Below are 17,842 nucleotides of genomic sequence, written 5' to 3'. Positions count from 1 at the left end.
CCATTTTTTCAATTCTTAAAATTATAGGTGTCCTTTTCCATAATAATAAAAGGGTCATGTCATTTTAATTGTCTTACCAAACACGCGTTAATAAGAAATTAAAAGTCATACTAAACGCTAAACTGCTGATTTCAAAAATGAAATAATGTATTAAATCACATTCACAGTTAGGTCACACTAGCTATCATGTTTTAAAACAGAAACGAATTAATGCGTATTGACATATTAGAGTGAGTAATACAGATAAACACAGAGTGAATGAATGAATATTGAAAATTTCTCGAATTCCCTAACTGCCAAATTAAAATGCATTCATTATTCATTGAACAGAAGAAAGACCATCCAATTTCCACGAAAGCATTTTTTTCTTTATTATTTTTAGCTAAATTCTCTATCTAATCAACTTGAGGGGGAAAAAATTTTCTACTTACAGAAATACTTAAAACAATATTTTCAAACCTAAATCAGCTTTATTTTTCTAAAAGAAAAAATCACAATCACCGCCTGAAGTTTTACTCAGAAGAAACTCGTACATAATAAGAGAATTTTGGTAATGTGTGCAAAAATTTTCTACAATTTAGAAAAAAAATGATCGAATCATTTGTAGTTCGTTTTCTTGACCGAAAGTCTTTGCTTGAAGAACACTTCAATGTCGTAAAATGAAAAATTACCCTTTACATTCCATGTGCAGTTGTTTGTTCTATTTACAGTAAAAGTAAATACTAAATTGATATCCCATACCATGCGTGACTTCAAAGAGGCTTTTCACTTGATTGTGTTTAGCCGCGTGGCATCTCAAAGAAGCCATCAAAATTTTTAGGCAAGAAGGTCAGTATATGGAAAGAAGGTTTGTGAATATGAAAGTAAGAGTAAATGTCCGTTTCCTCCATATAATTTGAGACTGGGAGCCAATTGCTCAGTTAGTCTATACATTTTAAAATGAAAAAAGAAAATCAAAATGTTTCCGTTAAAATCTACCTCATTATATCCAATAACTCTAGAAGTAACGGTAGAGATTTTCTGGTTAATTTTTAAAACTTTGTGTAGTAACTTTTATGCAGTAACTGATGATTGACTCAAACTAAGGGGAAAAGAGTATTTACCCCCAGAAAGTAACCCTTTTTTGTGAAAATCAACTCTAATATATGCTAACATCATCAAATATTTCACGGATCGGTTAAAGAATATGTAATCATACAGCTTTGAAGAAAAATTTAAAGAAAAATTTGAACTTTACTTGGGCAAGAGAATCCTTGCGCTATAAGGTTTTTAATTTATGAAAAATTTTCACAATACAAATTTTCTTCTTGGATATATATCTCAAAATATTTTATTTCAAATGGAATGACATTGAACAAGGTGTAATGTAATTAATTCACTCGTAACTTATGAAAGTCTATTAATTACCACTGGATAAATGACACGCCATATCTTTGTTATATGGTAATCAATAAAAATAAAGAAAATAAGATTCCTTCCTTTATTGCTCGAATGTAAAAGCCTGCATAACCTACAAATGTACACTTCAAATTTAGTAAATCTCAAGTGTTGCGAAAGAAATCATAATGACCAAGGAAAAAACCAGGAAACAGAAGCAGCTTGTCAGTAACATTAATCCGAGAGAATTTCTCTGTGACAGTTAAGAAAGGAAGCTACAGTGCAAGTTCTTGGCTCCTCGCAAAGCCCTATATATAAAGAGAACCCATTCACAGACTTACAAACTCGTTCCATTGTTACAGATTCTTGATCTTTGTCCTCATTCTTTTTTTTTTCAGCCATGTCTCTAACTCTTAGGTCTCGGAAACCAACTGAAAATACAACGCCGATCAATGAATTAGATCTTGACCTCTTGATACTTTCAAAACGCCACCAAAGAAGGTGGCGAATGGCCTTCAGGGTCATATGCTTCACCAGAGCTCTTGTTTCAATGTCCAGAAAGTGTCTTCAAAACAACAACCAAATCTTGCTTCGCTCGCTCTCTTATGTTGCCGTCGACATTAGTACCAGTGACGATCATGAAGTTCCCTTTGCCGGGGTCGACAAGCAGATGCTCTCAAAGATGGTGAAAGAGAAGAGTTTTGAGTCCTTGAGTAATCTTGGAGGAGTTAATCAAGTTGCTGCGATTCTTGAAAGTGATACCAAACGTGGCATCAGTGGCAGTGAAGCTGATCTTGGTCACAGGATTATTGTTTTCGGCGCAAACAGGTACAAAAGACCAAAACCAAAAAGCTTTATAAGTTTTGTTTTTGAGGCGTTTAAAGATACAACTATTATCATACTCTTGGTTTGTGCTTTACTCTCTCTGGGGTTTGGCATTAAACAAGAAGGCTTGAAAGAAGGCTGGATCGATGGCGGTAGTATCATATTTGCTGTATTTTTAGTTGTCATCGTCTCTGCTGTAAGTAATTTTAAGCAGAGTAGACAATTTCAGGCTCTTGCTGATGAGAGCAGTGATATAAGAGTTGAAGTTGTGAGAGATGGCAGGCGCCAGTGTTTGTCAATCTTTGATGTTGTTGTTGGTGAAATTGTTTGTTTGAAGACTGGTGATCAAATTCCGGCTGATGGGTTGTTCTTGAACGGCCATTCTTTGAAGGTTGATGAGTCTAGCATGACTGGGGAAAGTGATCATGTTGAAGTTGATGAGAAGACTCCTTTCTTGCTTTCGGGTACTAAAGTGACCGATGGCTATGGCTTCATGCTGGTCACTTCTGTTGGAATGAGCACTGCTTGGGGTGAGATGATGAGCTCTATTAGCCACGAGTTGAATGAGGAGACGCCATTGCAAGCTCGGCTCAACAAGCTGACTTCTTGCATTGGGAAGATTGGGTTAACAGTGGCTGTTCTTGTGCTTGCGGTTATGTTGATTCGGTACTTCACAGGAAACACAAGAGATGAGACAGGAAACAGAGAATTTCTCGGGAGGAAGACGAAGGTCGATGATGTGATGAATTCTGTGATCAACATTATTGCTGCTGCTGTCACCATTATTGTTGTGGCAATTCCTGAAGGCTTGCCTCTTGCTGTTACTCTTACGCTGGCTTTTTCGATGAAGAGAATGATGAAGGAACATGCTATGGTAAGAAAGCTCTCTGCTTGTGAGACTATGGGCTCTGCATCAACCATTTGCACTGACAAAACAGGCACTCTCACTTTAAATCAAATGAAGGTTACGGAATTCTGGATTGGAAAAGAAGCAATGACGGGCAATGCTAGTTCCTCAGGATTAGCACATAATCTCTACGAGTTGCTGCAAGATGCAGTTGGTTTAAACACCATTGGTAATGTTTACAAATCGAATTCTGAATCGACTCCTGAGATTACTGGTAGCCCAACTGAGAAGGCAATTCTTTCTTGGGCTGTGCTTGATTTGGGGATGAATGTTGATGAACCGAAACAGTGCTGTAAAGTAATCAACGTGGAGGCCTTCAATTCAGAGAAAAAGAGAAGTGGAGTTTTGGCGAAGAGGATCCGTGAAAAGACTGTTCACATACACTGGAAGGGAGCTGCAGAGATGATACTGGCCATGTGTTCTCATTATTATGTCAAAATTGGGACAATCAGAGTCTTGGATGGTGAAGCAAGAAAGCAAATTGAGATGGTTATCAAGGACATGGCAGCCAAGAGCTTACGATGCATTGCTTTTGCTCACACCAAAGTTGCAGAGGCTGATGGGCAGGTTCAGGAGAAGCTTAAAGAAACTGGCCTGACCTTGTTAGGCCTTGTGGGCTTGAAGGATCCTTGTCGTCCAGGTGTCAGAGCAGCAGTTGACTGTTGTAGAAATGCAGGGGTGAATGTCAAGATGGTAACTGGGGACAATGTGCACACGGCTAGAGCCATAGCTATTGAATGTGGAATCCTTAATCCTGATGTGGGTTTAAACAATGATGATGCAGTAATCGAAGGTGCGCAATTTAGAAGTCTCTCAGCTGAAGAAAGAGTGGCAAAGATTGAAAGTATCAGAGTGATGGCAAGGTCTTCCCCACTAGACAAGCTTCTAATGGTTCAAAGTTTGAAGCAGAAAGGCCATGTTGTAGCAGTGACAGGCGATGGCACAAATGATGCTCCTGCTCTCAAGGCCGCAGATATTGGACTCTCAATGGGAATTCAAGGAACTGAAGTGGCAAAGGAGAGCTCAGATATCGTCATTATGGATGATAACTTCACCTCTGTAGTGACAGTTCTGAGATGGGGACGATGTGTCTACAACAACATTCAGAAATTCCTTCAATTTCAGCTCACAGTCAATGTTGCTGCTCTTGTCATCAATTTTGTTGCTGCTGTTTCTTCAGGAAAAGTCCCACTAACTGCTGTTCAGCTGCTCTGGGTGAACCTGATAATGGATACACTGGGAGCATTGGCATTGGCCACTGAGCAGCCCACCAATGATCTCATGTCAAAGCCTCCCGTTGGCCGATCCGAGCCTCTGATAACAAAACTCATGTGGAGGAATCTCATCCCTCAGGCCATTTATCAGGTGGCCATCTTACTGACTCTGCAATTTAAAGGAAGATCAATCTTCGGCGTGCAGGAAAGTGCTAAAGATACCATGATTTTCAATACTTTTGTCTTCTGCCAAATCTTCAATGAGTTCAATGCTAGGAAACTTGAGAAGAAGAATATATTTAAAGGGATACACAAGAACAAGTTGTTTCTAGCAATCATTGGAATTACCATTGTTCTTCAACTCATAATGGTAGAGTTTCTGAAGAAGTTTGCTGATACTGAGAGGCTGAATTGGGGGCAATGGGCAGCTTGTATTGGCATTGCAGCTATGTCTTGGCCAATTGGTTTTCTCTTCAAGTGCATTCCCGTTTCTGGCGAGCAGCTGCTTTTCAGGCAAAGAGCTCCATGAATCACAAATTCATAATCAATTCTCTATCAGTTAATATTGCCTTTTGTCTTTGTTTAGTTTCATAAGTTTCTTAGCTCAATTTGTAAATATAAGTCTAATAGCTAATTAGTTCATAATGAAATTTATTTTGAACAAAAGAGAAAATTTTATTGCTTCATCAGGTCCTTAGAATTTCATTTGACCAATTAAATATATAGTTATAGAATACATATATCTTTAGCAAGTACTAAACATTAAACTTGGAGAAGAGGATTCGTTGACTATAAAAGAAGTAAGAAACGTTAGTTGAGCAGGTGTTTGTTAAAAGTAACAAGAAAAGTAATAAGTGTTTTTTAAAATGTCCCAGTGAAGCTCGGGAGCAATATCACACTTCATTACTTTTAACAAACACCTGCAATGGAATAAAAATAAGTGAAAGCTGTGATGTGTAAGTACTACATGCAGCAGCCGTTGGATGCATTTAATCCCAGCCATAGGATTAGTTTGTAAAGATTAAAGACGTAATGAGAAATTACAAAGCGATTCCTTTGAAATATCTTGCGGAAAACGTCTAGCTCAACGGAAACCAACTTTAATGCTTATACAAGCCTAGTTTGCACAATAATTTCTAGAGTAAGGCTGCACTTTTCCAGCTTAAATTTATCTATTTATGAAATTTTCTACTTCTATATTGATTGCTTCCTTCTTATAAGTTTTAAGACTGCCTGCATATTTGATTTTGATCGAAAGGCGCTTTCCATTGAGCTTTCATTTTGCCAACTCCACTCCACAATTTTGAGGCCACAAAACAATGACGAAAAAGATGATAGGAAGTATCTGCACTTGAGTTTAAAGTACCTTAGTTTAACAAGTTACATAAATTATTTGGTGCATTTTCATCATCACTACTACAAAAGGGCCAATTCAAAATATGCTGCATAACAAAATAAGTCGTCAACACGCTTAACTCACAATTCTTAACCTGCGGAGTTAGAAAAGCGTAAATTACCCTTATGGGACAAAGCAGCGATACACCTGTAGCAAAGTAGCAACGAATAACTTGTATATAACCAAAGAAGCTTGGAAAGCTTGTACAAGCGTGAAGTTTACATATCAGCAGATTGATGCGTGTTCAATGTCTACTATCTTGCAGCTTTTTGTAAAAGTAAAAAATGTATTAACTTACCAAAAGTAGACCGTAGCAACTCAGAAATTTGTTTCTCAATTTCAATAATAGCTAATCCTATATTCCTATATATCTTGCCGCTAGCCCTACACGAGTTTCAGGGGCAACAATACGTGAATCAGTCTTCATCATCAGAGTTGTTAAATAGTGTGTTTTTTGGCCTTGGGAGCATCGGCCGAAATTTCTCTGAAGTGAGCTCCATACAGCTTGGACTCCTGTAATGCGATGAGGCACAGTGAAAACTAATTCAGGGCAGAAAACAGATGACTAAGCATGCTTGCACAACATTTCCAAACATATGTGCCAAGCAAGTGGATAAACAGCAAATCGAATGAAAAAAAAAATGCAACAAAAAGGATAGAACTGTACACCTTCTTCTTTACATGAGTGCCAAATTTCTAAAGAGCATCTGGCACAACTTGTCTAGCTTCTCTGAGAACATTCACTAGCTCCCCAGCAGGTGCCTGAAATAGCAATGTGTTAGAGTGTAATTTATGCACTAGTTTTGCATTGCTTACTTCCTTTAATATCAATGTTTTGCACTTAATAATAGTGATTTACTTGTGTTTTATTTCTGTAGGTGCAATTCTATTGATTGGTGCTAAAATTGAGTTTTAGAAGAACTTTGTTGATAATGCGTGGGTGTGTGCTGTCAACTACGGACCTGCAGTTTTTAGTTTAACGTGTTTTTTCTTTTTGGTTATTTTTGTAATTACGAATTTAATATTTAGATAATATTTTAGATATTAGTATTTTATTTTTAAAAGAACTCTAGAGGAGAAGAAGAGAATTTAAGGGATGAATCTATTGTCAAAGAGGGAGGAAAAAAGAAACCCTAGATCTAAATTTTTCTCTTCTCTCTATGAAGAACTAAACCTATTATTCTGGTTGAAGGTTAATGAAGCTTTGATTCATCACTACTGTGAGATCTTTCTTATACTTTAATTGTTTTATTGCTTTTTGGGTATTTGTTTATTCTCTGAATTATTGTCATGATTATGTTTGTTAATTAGATAATTGGCCACTATTTAATTATCAACTTAATCTATTGTCAATTAAAAGATTTATCGTATGAAGATTTTAATGTTTATGACAAATAGCATAGCAGTGCGTTGTGTTATGAGAATAAACAATATAATTTAAATGAACCATCTTATGCGTTTATTGATTAGGACTTGAGTCTCTCTAATTTTTCAGGCTGTCAATTGATTAAATCCTATGATCGTATCTAGGGTTGTCTATTGATAGGGAAATAACCAACGGTCGTACCTTGGTTATCGACTAGTTAAGGAGAGATTGGCTATTAGAGAGTCTCAATAGCTATAACCGGTCTATTCATAAGTAGTAATGATTTATATTTGAATCAATGATCTGTAGCCGAATAAAGCTGAGTTAATTCCTTCAACTAGAGCTTTCCCCAATTTGAATTACAATTTTAATTTGCATTCTTATTATTTTAATTTGATTTTTATTATTGTCAACAATTCCCCCATTTTGCATTTCACATTTTAAGAGGATTTAAATAATTACCAATCTATGTGGACACGATCCTGCTCAATCACTATACACAATTTATTTAGAGTAGGTATTTATTTTTGCTGACTTCGACAACCATCAAATTTTGGCGCCGTTGCTGGGGATTGGTGTCGTTTATTTAATCCTTTTTACGTTTTATTTGGTGTATGGTTCGTTCTTCTCGTACAGGTACAATTTCGTTTAATCCTGAAATTGAGAAGACAGCTCGTCAGCTGAGACAGCAGACGAAGCGAGCTAAACAATGATCCTCGTCGCCTTTACTTTCTAAAACAGATACAGTGTCTGATTTGGTTGAATCATCTAGCGATTCAGAAGAACAAGTGATTGATAGAGTTGCACCTGTAGAAAGAACTCTTAGAGAGTTAGCTGAATCAGACTTAAATCAGCAACCACTCTGCATTCAATATGTAAACTTGGAGGTAAATTTTGAACTAAAGTCTGATCTTATTCATTTGTTACCCAAGTTTCATGGTTTTGCAGGTGAAGATCCTCATAAATATCTCAAAGAGTTTCATGTTGTGTGTTCAAGTATGAGGCCACAAGGCGTGACTGAAGAGTAGATTAAGCTGCGTGCTTTTCCTTTCTCTTTAGATGGGCTAGCTAAAGATTAGTTGTACTACTTGCCTCCTGGATCGATTACAACGTGGAATGGTTTGAAGAAGCAGTTCCTCGAGAAGTACTTTCCTGCTTCAAGAGCTACCAACATCAGAAAAGACATTTGTGGGATTAGACAACTTCCTGGGGAGACTTTGTATGAGTATTGGGAGCGATTCAAACAATTGTGTGCCAGCTATCCTCAGCATCAGAGTTCTGATCAACTTCTTATTCAATATTTTTATGAAGGACTATTATTGATGGATAGGAGTGTGATGGATGCTGCTAGTGGAGGTGTGTTGGTGAACAAGACCCCTACTCAAGCAAGGGAGTTGATCTCAAATATGGCTGTCAATGCACAACAATTTGGCAGCAGGCAAGATCACACTTCAAGGAAGGTGAATGAGGTAAATATTTCTTCTATTGAATGAGGTAAATATTTCTTCTATTGAACAACGTTTAGATAAACTTACTTCTCTTGTGAAAAAGTTTGTTGTAGGTAATGTGCAACAGATGAAGACTTGTGGCATTTGTTCCAATATGGGTGATTCAACTGATATGTGTCCTACACTTTAGGAAGAACCCGTTAAACAAGCCAATGCAGTTGGAGGATTTCCAGGCATCCCTCAGAGGAAGTATGACCCTTATACACAAATATACAATCCGGGATGGAAGGATCATCCCAACTTCAGCTATGAGTTAGGCCGTCAGGATTCCCATAATAATACACACCAAGACAACCAGCTCCTCCACAGTCAAACTCTAAGTCAGGTATATCTCTTAAAGAAATTGTTAAATCACTTATAACTAACACTCAACAATTTCAGCAGGCAACTACAACAAGCATTCAGAATTTGGAGAACCAAATGAGTCAATTGGCGACTACAGTGAGCCGTCTGGAGTCTTAAGTATTAGGGAGATTGCCTTCACAATCTTAGGTGAATCCAAAGCAAAACGTTAGTGCAGTGATCCTTAGAAGTGGGAAGGAGTTGCAAGAGCCTAGTAAGAAAGTGACAAAGCACGTAGAAGATGAGCTTGAGAAGAATGAATTAATGCCTAAATCTCAAGATGCGCAACCCACCAGAGCGAAACCCCTACCTGTGGTGATACCTCCTCCTTTTCCAAGCCGGTTTGCAAAATCCAAGAAGGAGGAACATGAGAAAGACATCCTTGAGACATTTCGCAAGGTTGAGGTAAATATTCCTTTATTAGATGCTATAAAACAAATACCTCGATATGCTAAATTCCTTAAGGAACTGTGCACCTTCAAGAGAAAATTAAGAGAAGATGAAAGAGTTCACATAGGGGAGAATGTTTCAGTAGTTCTCCAAAAGAAACTACCTCCTAAGTGCAAGGATACAGGTATGTTTACTATCCCTTACAAAATTGATAGTGTTAGAGTTGAGAAGGCTATGTTAGATCTAGGAGCTTCTATTAATGTCATGCCTCGTTCTATTTATTCATCTTTGAATGTTGGTCTATTAAAAGAAACTGGCGTAATAATTCAATTAGCTGATAGGTCTAATACATATCCTGATGGGGTATTAGAGATGTCTTAATACAAGTTAATGAGTTAGTTTTTCTTGCTGATTTTTATGTACTTGATATGGAAGAGGATAACTCCTCTAATTCTGTCCCAATTTTGCTAGGAAGACATTTTCTTAAGACTGCTAGGACTAAAATGGATGTACATAAAAGGACTCTCACTATGGAGTTTGATGGAGAGGTTATAGAGTTCAATATGAATGATGCCATGAAATATCCTAGTGAGGAACATTCAATATTTTCTGTGGATGTTATTAATTCTATAGTGCAGGAAGTTTTTTATTTGGATGTTGAAGATTCGTTGGTAGCTGCTTTAAATAACAGTTTGGGCCTCAAAGGATTGCAAAAGGATGAAAATGAGTTTGTTTTAAATTCTGTATTGCAAGAGACAATTTATGAATTAAATTCTTTGAGAACTTTAACTCATCATATGCCTTATATTGAATTACCTTCATCTCATACAAAACTTCTTCCATCTATTTTGCAGGCACCAAAAATTAGAGCTTAAACCGTTGCCGAGTCATCTAAAATACATGTTTTTAGGAGATGGTGAGACACTTTCGGTGATCATCTCTTCAAACCTTAGTACTTTAGAGGGAGAAAAGCTTATTAAAGTGCTGAAGGATTACAAAAAGGCTATTGGGTGGACAATTGCTGATATTAAAGGGATAAGTCCGTCCACGAGCATGCATAGAATACTACTGGAGGGGATTAGAAACGAATCCTATGAGAGTTCGCGATTTTACAAGGAAAAGATGAAGATATTTCATGACAAAAAATTTTGAGAAAGGAGTTCTCTATTGGTCAAAAAGTTCTTCTTTTTCATTCTAAGCTTAAAATTTTTCTTGGTAAATTACGTTCTCGTTGGGTAAGACTTTTTATTGTTACTAATGTTTTCCCTTATGGTGCAGTTGAGATTCGGAGTCCGACCTCTGACAAAGTTTTTAAGGTTAATGATCATCGCTTAAAACCTTTTTATGAAGGTTTTTGGGTGAATATTGTGGAGGAAGTGGCTCTCGAGAGTCCCATTTTATGGAGATTGATGCATGAATGTGTCTAGCCAAGGGCATAAAACAAAGGCGCTTTTTGGGAGGCAACCCAAAGAATTTATTTATTTTGGTTTTTGTTATATCTTTTGTTTTTAATTTTGATTCAGATTGCTTAAATAATGTTTTTGCTTATTTTAGCCAGAAGAAAATTTTTGGTTAGGCGTGCTCACGTTTTAACTAATAAGTACTTCTGTTAAAGTAAAATGGTTTTAAGGCGTGCCCATATGCTTATTAAAAAAGCACTTCTGTAATTTTTTAGTGTCTCAAGTGTCTCTTTTAGTTTTTAGTTAAAAAAAATTTGAAAATAAAAAGTTTTTTTTCTATTATTTTTATTTTTTTATTTTGAAAACAAAATCGAAAATAAAAAGTTTTTTTTTATTTTATTTGAAAAAAATAAAAAAAATCCTTTTTTTTATGGTTTTAATCCCTAGCGCAGCTGTAGCCGCATCTAGCCCTGCACCCCATCTCCATCCCGCAACGAGTCGCGTAGCATCCCGCGTGCAGCACCAGACCAGCATCCCGCGCGTCTGCATCCCGCAACCAGTTCCATCCCGTAGCTCCAGCCTGTGTCCAGCACATTCTAGTCGTGCGCTCCATCTTGCAACCAGCCCGCGCTCACTAGCAATCCCGCTTTGCAAGCACCAGTGCAGCAACCATCCCGTGTTGCAAGCACCAAACTAGTACGCTGCACCAGCCCAGCATTCGCGCGTAACCAGCGCAGTACCAGCATCACCAGTAGCCGCGCGCAGTACCAGACCAGCATCCCAGCATCCCGCGCGTCAACATCTTGCAACCAGCTCCATCCCGCAGCTCCAGCCAAGTGCAACCAGCCCTGCAAGCAGTCCAACCCCTGCATTCCAGCCGTACAAACAGCTTCACACTCCTCGGTTCAAAGGACCGCCGCTTTTCGCATTCAACAAAATCCGTGAGTGAAATTACTATAACAATGCCGAAGAGAAAAGCATCAACTTCCAAGTCATCAATGTCTAAAAAGAAACTCGTCGCAAAGAAATCCAAGATTACCGCTCCCACTACGGTCCCATGGAACACAATTTCATATTCACACCAAGCCGTGAGGCAAAGATCGAAACATGGAAAAGGCATGAGTGTTTTACCACTTACTGAATCCGATCTCGGAGGGTGCCTCACATTCACGACTCAACAAGAGAAAGAAAGGTACAAAGATATTTCCAAGCAAAAAATACTTCCAACTAAGTATATTCATTACCCGACTCTTGAAAAATTAAATGTTAAGGATAATTTTAATTCTTTGACAGATAAGATTGGTTTGCGTAAGTTTGTTAATGTTGATTGTTTGGGTTATGTTGAGTTGATTAGGGAGTTCTATGCTACTTTTCAATTTAATATACCGAATGATTTTACTTTGCATACATCGGATGTTATAAAGTTTAGGGTAATGGGACGAAATTTTTCACAATCTATCACAGATTTTAACCTAGCTTTAGGATTCATTGATAATGATTATTCTTCTAGTGATGCATATTTAGGGACAACTTGTGACTTTAGCGAAAATTTTGAGCCTTATGGTCTTTGGCGTAATTTATCTTTTGATCACAATGCCAATGACCCGAGTAAATCAAAGAGCTTTTTCTTACGTGATCCTGTTTTGAAATGTGTGCATTGGTTTTTAGCATATAATTTTTTAGGAAAGAAATATCACTCGGGAGTTTTCTCTAAAACTGAGTTTTATTTTATTTGGTGCATGTTAAATGATGTGAGCCCTAATTTAGGTTTTTGGTTAGTAGATCAATTTCAGAGTGTGCTTAAACGGTATATGACTTTATTTCTTGGTCCGTACATTACTCTGTTAGCTATAAACTTATGTGTGCTTGATCCTGACAATAATGATTTGCATCCTGCTTGCAAAAAGGAATTTTTAGATATGTCTATGTTTGAAAGAACAGGTGTGGTCGAATTCAAGGAGGGAAGATTTCTGTTTACTGAACTAGGACCCACTCAACTTCTAAAGAAGCTTTATGTTAGAAGTGGTGCTACCTCTGATGACGAGTTTGATGATGAAACTGCCGCCCCACCAACTATTCCTTCTGCATCTGCACCACCTTTGAGCATTCAGTTAGAGAAAATGGAGCATTCACTTTGCTCTAATTATTTTTGTTATGTGAATATCAATCTTAGTTTGTTTATTCTAGAACTTGCTTTGTTATGCATGTTGAAGCCGCATTACGGGATTTTATGCATTAAAATGATAAGGGCAATCCACTTTCCATTTTTCTATTTTCGCATTTTTCTTCTTTTTCTCCACCCGAAGACCTTTATTTGTTATCTTTGTTTGAGCCTTAACCATTACCCATCTAATTCTCTCCATCTACTTACTCATTTTCCTTCTTTTTGAGCCTCAATTTAAGGAGATTTTTGGACTCATTGTTTGGATATATTTTGTTGCTCTTGCTACCTTGAATTAAAATTTCTCAATTAGATCAACAAGCATTATGCTTGAATTAAATTGTGCAAGGTTCATTTCTTTTGTTTGATTAAAAAAAAACAAAAAAAAGAGAAAAAAAATGTTTACATTCTTGGCGACTTGAGTATAAATAAGTGTTTTGATATCATAAGGTTCATTCAATGAGTTCATTCTTCTAATTTTGATCTCTTTTTCTTTCATAGACCTTTCTTTTTTTCATTTAACACATTTAACCCCGTTACAACCTTTTTAAGACCCTTAGATTTTTGCATTTAATTCATGTTTTGTGGATTGAGATGCGATATATGAGCAAGCTTATGGTAATAGCATTCTTTGATTTGATTGGGTGCATAAATGATGCCCTAAACACTTTGAGTGCATGGAGTGAAGTCAATGAGAGTGCTATTAAATCTTGTTGCACTTGAATTTTGAATGGATCTTCTTGGTGGTTAAATGTTTTTCTTTTATATTAGCTTATGATATCTTATGCTTTAAAATCCTTATCTCCGAATGTTGATCGACTTAAATTCTTGAGGTATGCTTGCTTAAGATTGTTTTCGGATAAGTTGAGATGAGAATTGAGTGGAGATTTGGGATTAGTCTTGAGTCTGATGCTTGAGGACAAGCATCATCTTGGTGTGGGGGAATTTGTTAGAGTGCAATTTATGCACTAGTTTTGCATTGTTTACTTCCTTTAATATCGATGTTTTGCAATTAATAATAGTGATTTACTTGTGTTTTATTTCTGTAGGTGTAATTCTATTGATTGGTGCTAAAATTGAGCTTCAGAAGAACTTTGTTGATAAGGCGTGGGCGCGTGCTGTCAACTACAGACCTGCAGTTTTTAGTTTAACGTGTTTTGTCTTTTTGGTTATTTTTGTAATTACGAATTTAATATTTAGATAATATTTTAGATATTAGTATTTTATTTTAAAAAGAACTCTAGAGGAGAAGAAGAGAATTTAAGGGAGGAATCTATTGTCAAAGAGGGAGGAAAAAAGAAACCCTAGATCTAAATTTTTCTCTTCTCTCTATGAAGAACTAAACTTATTATTCTGGTTAAAGATTAATGAAGCTTTGATTTATCACTATTGTGAGATCTTTCTTATGCTTTAATTGTTTTATTATTTTTTGGGTATTTGTTTATTCTCTGAATTATCGTCATGATTATGTTTGTTAATTAGATAATTGGCCACTATTTAATTATCAACTTAATCTCTTGTCAATTAAAAGATTCATCGTATGAAGATTTTAATGTTTGTGATAAATAGCATAGTAGTGTGTTGTGTTATGAGAATAAACAATTTAATTTAAATGAACCATCGTATGCGTTTGCTGATAAGGATTTGGGTCTCTCTGGTTTTTCAGGCTGTCAATTGATTAAATCCTATGATCGTATCTAGGGTTGTCTATTGATTATGGAAATAACCAACGGTCGTACCTTGGTTATCGACTAGTTAAGGAGAGATTGGCTATTAGAGAATCTCAGTAGCTATAACCGGTCTATTCATAAGTAGTAATGATTTATATTTGAATCAATGACCAGTAGTCGAATCAAGCTGAGTCAATTCCTTCAACAAGAGCTTTCCCCAATTTGAATTACAATTTTAATTTGTATTCTTGTTATTTTAATTTGATTTTTATTATTGTCAACAATTCCCCCATTTTGCATTTCACATTTTAAAAAGATTTAAATAATTACCGATCTCTATGGACACGACCCTACTCAATTAGTATACACAATTTATTTAGAGTAGGTATTATTTTTGCTGGCTTCGACAACCATCACAATGTCACTAGCTAAAACAAGATATTTGGCATAACACAAGGATACAATAGTTTTGACTCCAGAATTCAAGCAAAGATAACATGAAAAAGTTTGATATGCTACCTTATTATGATTTGTGAAGAATGGGTGAGAGACACCCTTCTTACCGGCCCGGCCAGTCCTACCAATTCTGTGAACATAATCCTCCGTGGTTAAAGGGAAAGAATAGTTAATAACTACTTCAACATCGGGAATATCCAATCCTCGTGCAGCAACGTCAGTAGCAACTTGCAAATACATTCACCGTCAATACTACAACAATCAAGTTCTTGGAAATATAAAAGAGATGACAAAAATTTGGAATTGATACCCAATCATTAATTGCAATAATCATGTTGTGCTTTTCTTACAACATATTTAGTTAATCGGAAACAGATTTATTAGTTTGGATGTGCACCTCACTGTATTTTTTTTTTAAACAATTTCATTTCCTTTTAGTTTGCAGAAATTCCACAGAATTACTACACCACAATGCTTCCGCTATTGTAGTCAAAATACTGATTGGCAAATGCGTACCATCAAAGGACAAGTTCCTTCCTTGAATAATGACAGTGACTTTGTACGTTCATGCTGTGCTTTCTAATATATTAAAATTTTACGACCTTCCAACCACTGAGAGCAGAAGAAAAAGAAAAATAAATAAATCTCAAAAGTTACTGGCAAATGGGATTCATCAACACAGTTCTACCTCCAGCTGCTTGATGCCGTGGGAGTGCCAAGACATAAAGAATATTTTAACTTTAAAAAAATGTTTGTCTTGAAAGAAAATGATTTTTAATAGATAAAAATTTGTTGTACTAGAAAAAGCTTTTAACAATTGGTGGGTAGAAAACTTTTTGTTTGTGCCCAGTTGATAGAACATAAAGACTTTCTTCTGTAGTTAGATTTTTTTTTTTATTATTTTAATTTATGGTTACATTTTATCTATTTTGCAAATTGCAATGCCATTTGTGATTAATTCTAACTAGCAATATTTTTTATCATTCGCTTTATGACATTTGAAACAAGGCATAATTTCAAATTTATAATTGGTGTTTTTTTTTTTAATTATTAAAACTTTGGTCCTTTAAAATCATTAATAATTGTGAAAAAAAATTAAGCATAATGATAAACTGTGGGTACTGAATCTGGATGTTGTGTTCTTTTGACATTGAAGTGATTCACAGTTCATTTCACTAGTATAATTATTTTGCAAAAATGTAATTTATTAGCGATAGTTTAGGCATCGAATTTTCTGCTACATATATTAGTTCGGTTCGGTTTTTCATTTAATAAAGAATTGTTAAGTATTGTTAATACTCACCTGCTTGAATGCGCGTGCATTCTATTAGCTTTAGTAGAAGGATGATCCGCAAATCCTGTATAGAAGATATAAAGAATATAAGTTTAGTACTAAATCAGAATAGAAATTAAAAAGCGCAAAACTAAAATATTGAAATTACTTAACTTATTTTCAGAACATACTTAGGACATGAAAATGTTGAGTTATCCCACATCGGTTGTGGTAAAAGCTGGTGATGACTCTGAGGAAAATCCTTGCCTTTTCAGCTAGTTTTTGAGGATGAGAAATGCCCAAGGCCACACCAAAAACAGATCAAAATATATCAAAAAATCACAGCATCGTTTTCCAAAAGGATTGATAGTAGTACCAAATAAAAAAAATCCAAAATCAATTGTTTTCCGAAAATACTTGAACAAAAATAAATGAAAACACTTTTCCCTAAATAATCGTGAAAAAAAAAATCCAAAATCTAGTAAAATACTAAAAACACAAATTGTTTTCCAAAAATACTTGAACAAAAATAAATAAAAACACTTTTCCCAAAATATATGCCAAAAAAACCATGTAAGCTGAAAACAAAACTTTTGACAATGAGTGCAGATGAAGCATGGAAAGCCCATTTGAAAAAACAGAAAAATCAAAAACAAAAAGAAATATGAAGCATCACCATCTTCTCTCAAAATCCTCTGGGTTCCCCATCTCCAAATCAACACAAAACCACACCTCCAAATCTTCAAAACCAACAATGTGAATTTTCAGTCATGAACCCAAGAAGAGGAATTTATGACTCCTTTTCGACTCTCTTAATTAAAAATGACCACTGCACTCTATATATATAAATATAGAGAGAGAGAGAGAGAGAAGAATGTTATATATAATTTTCCTTGCTTTTGTAATAATTTTGTAGTTGTTAGCACAAAAACAAGACCACTACCGAAGAAGTTTACACATGTATTTCCTCACACATGTGGTGTGCCCACTTCATCATCTCAGTCTAAGTTGAAAATGAAAAATAAAAAATTATAGACTACAATAATTTTACTATTATTAGTAAACTATGCTTAGAGGAGCACTAAATTCCCATTAGTTTGGGCACCATTAAGTTTGATTCGGTTTTTTATCCAATTGGGCTGAATTGGCTTCGGTTCGGTTCTCTTTAAATGGTAATCGAATTGAATTGAAAAAGCGAATGAATCGAATGGAAATTGACTGGTTCTGCTTCGACTTTTTGTATATTGAATTTTTGGTCCTCTGAGTCTTTGTTATCAGTTGATTTTTTTTTTTTTTCCGATCTATGATTTTTAGTTTGGTTTCAAATTCAATGGCCTGAATAAAAAATAAGCCAAAAAATTGTTTCATAGAAAATGAACCATTATTAAACTGAATCAAACTGACAGTTCGAATCACAATTTAATTATTCTGTTCCTGAGTTTTATTGCCAGCACCTGCCCAGGTACCCATCGTCTTCAAGCAAAAGACAAAGTTACAAAAGATAATTACTCATGGATCTAATTGTTATCATTTTATTCAGTTTTATGTTCTTGTACA

General features: G+C 35.6%; 1 protein-coding gene and 1 long non-coding RNA gene across 2 annotated transcripts; one reads left to right on the top strand and one right to left on the bottom strand.

Moving 5' to 3' along the window:
* Positions 1-1,520: 1,520 nt before the first annotated feature.
* LOC102615877 (calcium-transporting ATPase 12, plasma membrane-type-like) lies at positions 1,521-4,996 on the top strand. Its single transcript, XM_006471401.4, has one exon. The coding sequence runs from the start codon at positions 1,778-1,780 to the stop codon at positions 4,850-4,852; it is 3,075 nt and encodes a 1,024-aa protein (XP_006471464.2). The 5' UTR covers positions 1,521-1,777; the 3' UTR covers positions 4,853-4,996.
* Positions 4,997-14,978: 9,982 nt separating this feature from the next.
* Positions 14,979-17,631, bottom strand: LOC102615298 (uncharacterized). Its single transcript, XR_008054898.1, has 3 exons — positions 16,962-17,631; positions 16,316-16,370; positions 14,979-15,624 (listed from the first exon to the last, which is right to left on the bottom strand). It is a non-coding gene; the product is annotated as an uncharacterized LOC102615298 (long non-coding RNA).
* Between the last annotated feature and the right edge of the window lie 211 nt (positions 17,632-17,842).

This window comes from Citrus sinensis, chromosome 5 (assembly GCF_022201045.2).
Source record: "Citrus sinensis cultivar Valencia sweet orange chromosome 5, DVS_A1.0, whole genome shotgun sequence".
NCBI classification, from domain to species: domain Eukaryota; kingdom Viridiplantae; phylum Streptophyta; class Magnoliopsida; order Sapindales; family Rutaceae; genus Citrus; species Citrus sinensis.
This window is presented reverse-complemented; position numbering and strand designations above follow the sequence as displayed.

What these genes read in the sequence shown, in the direction of transcription:
- LOC102615877 (XM_006471401.4), top strand. Translation starts at nt 1,778, where the DNA reads ATGTCTCTAACTCTTAGGTCTCGGAAACCAACTGAAAATACAACGCCG.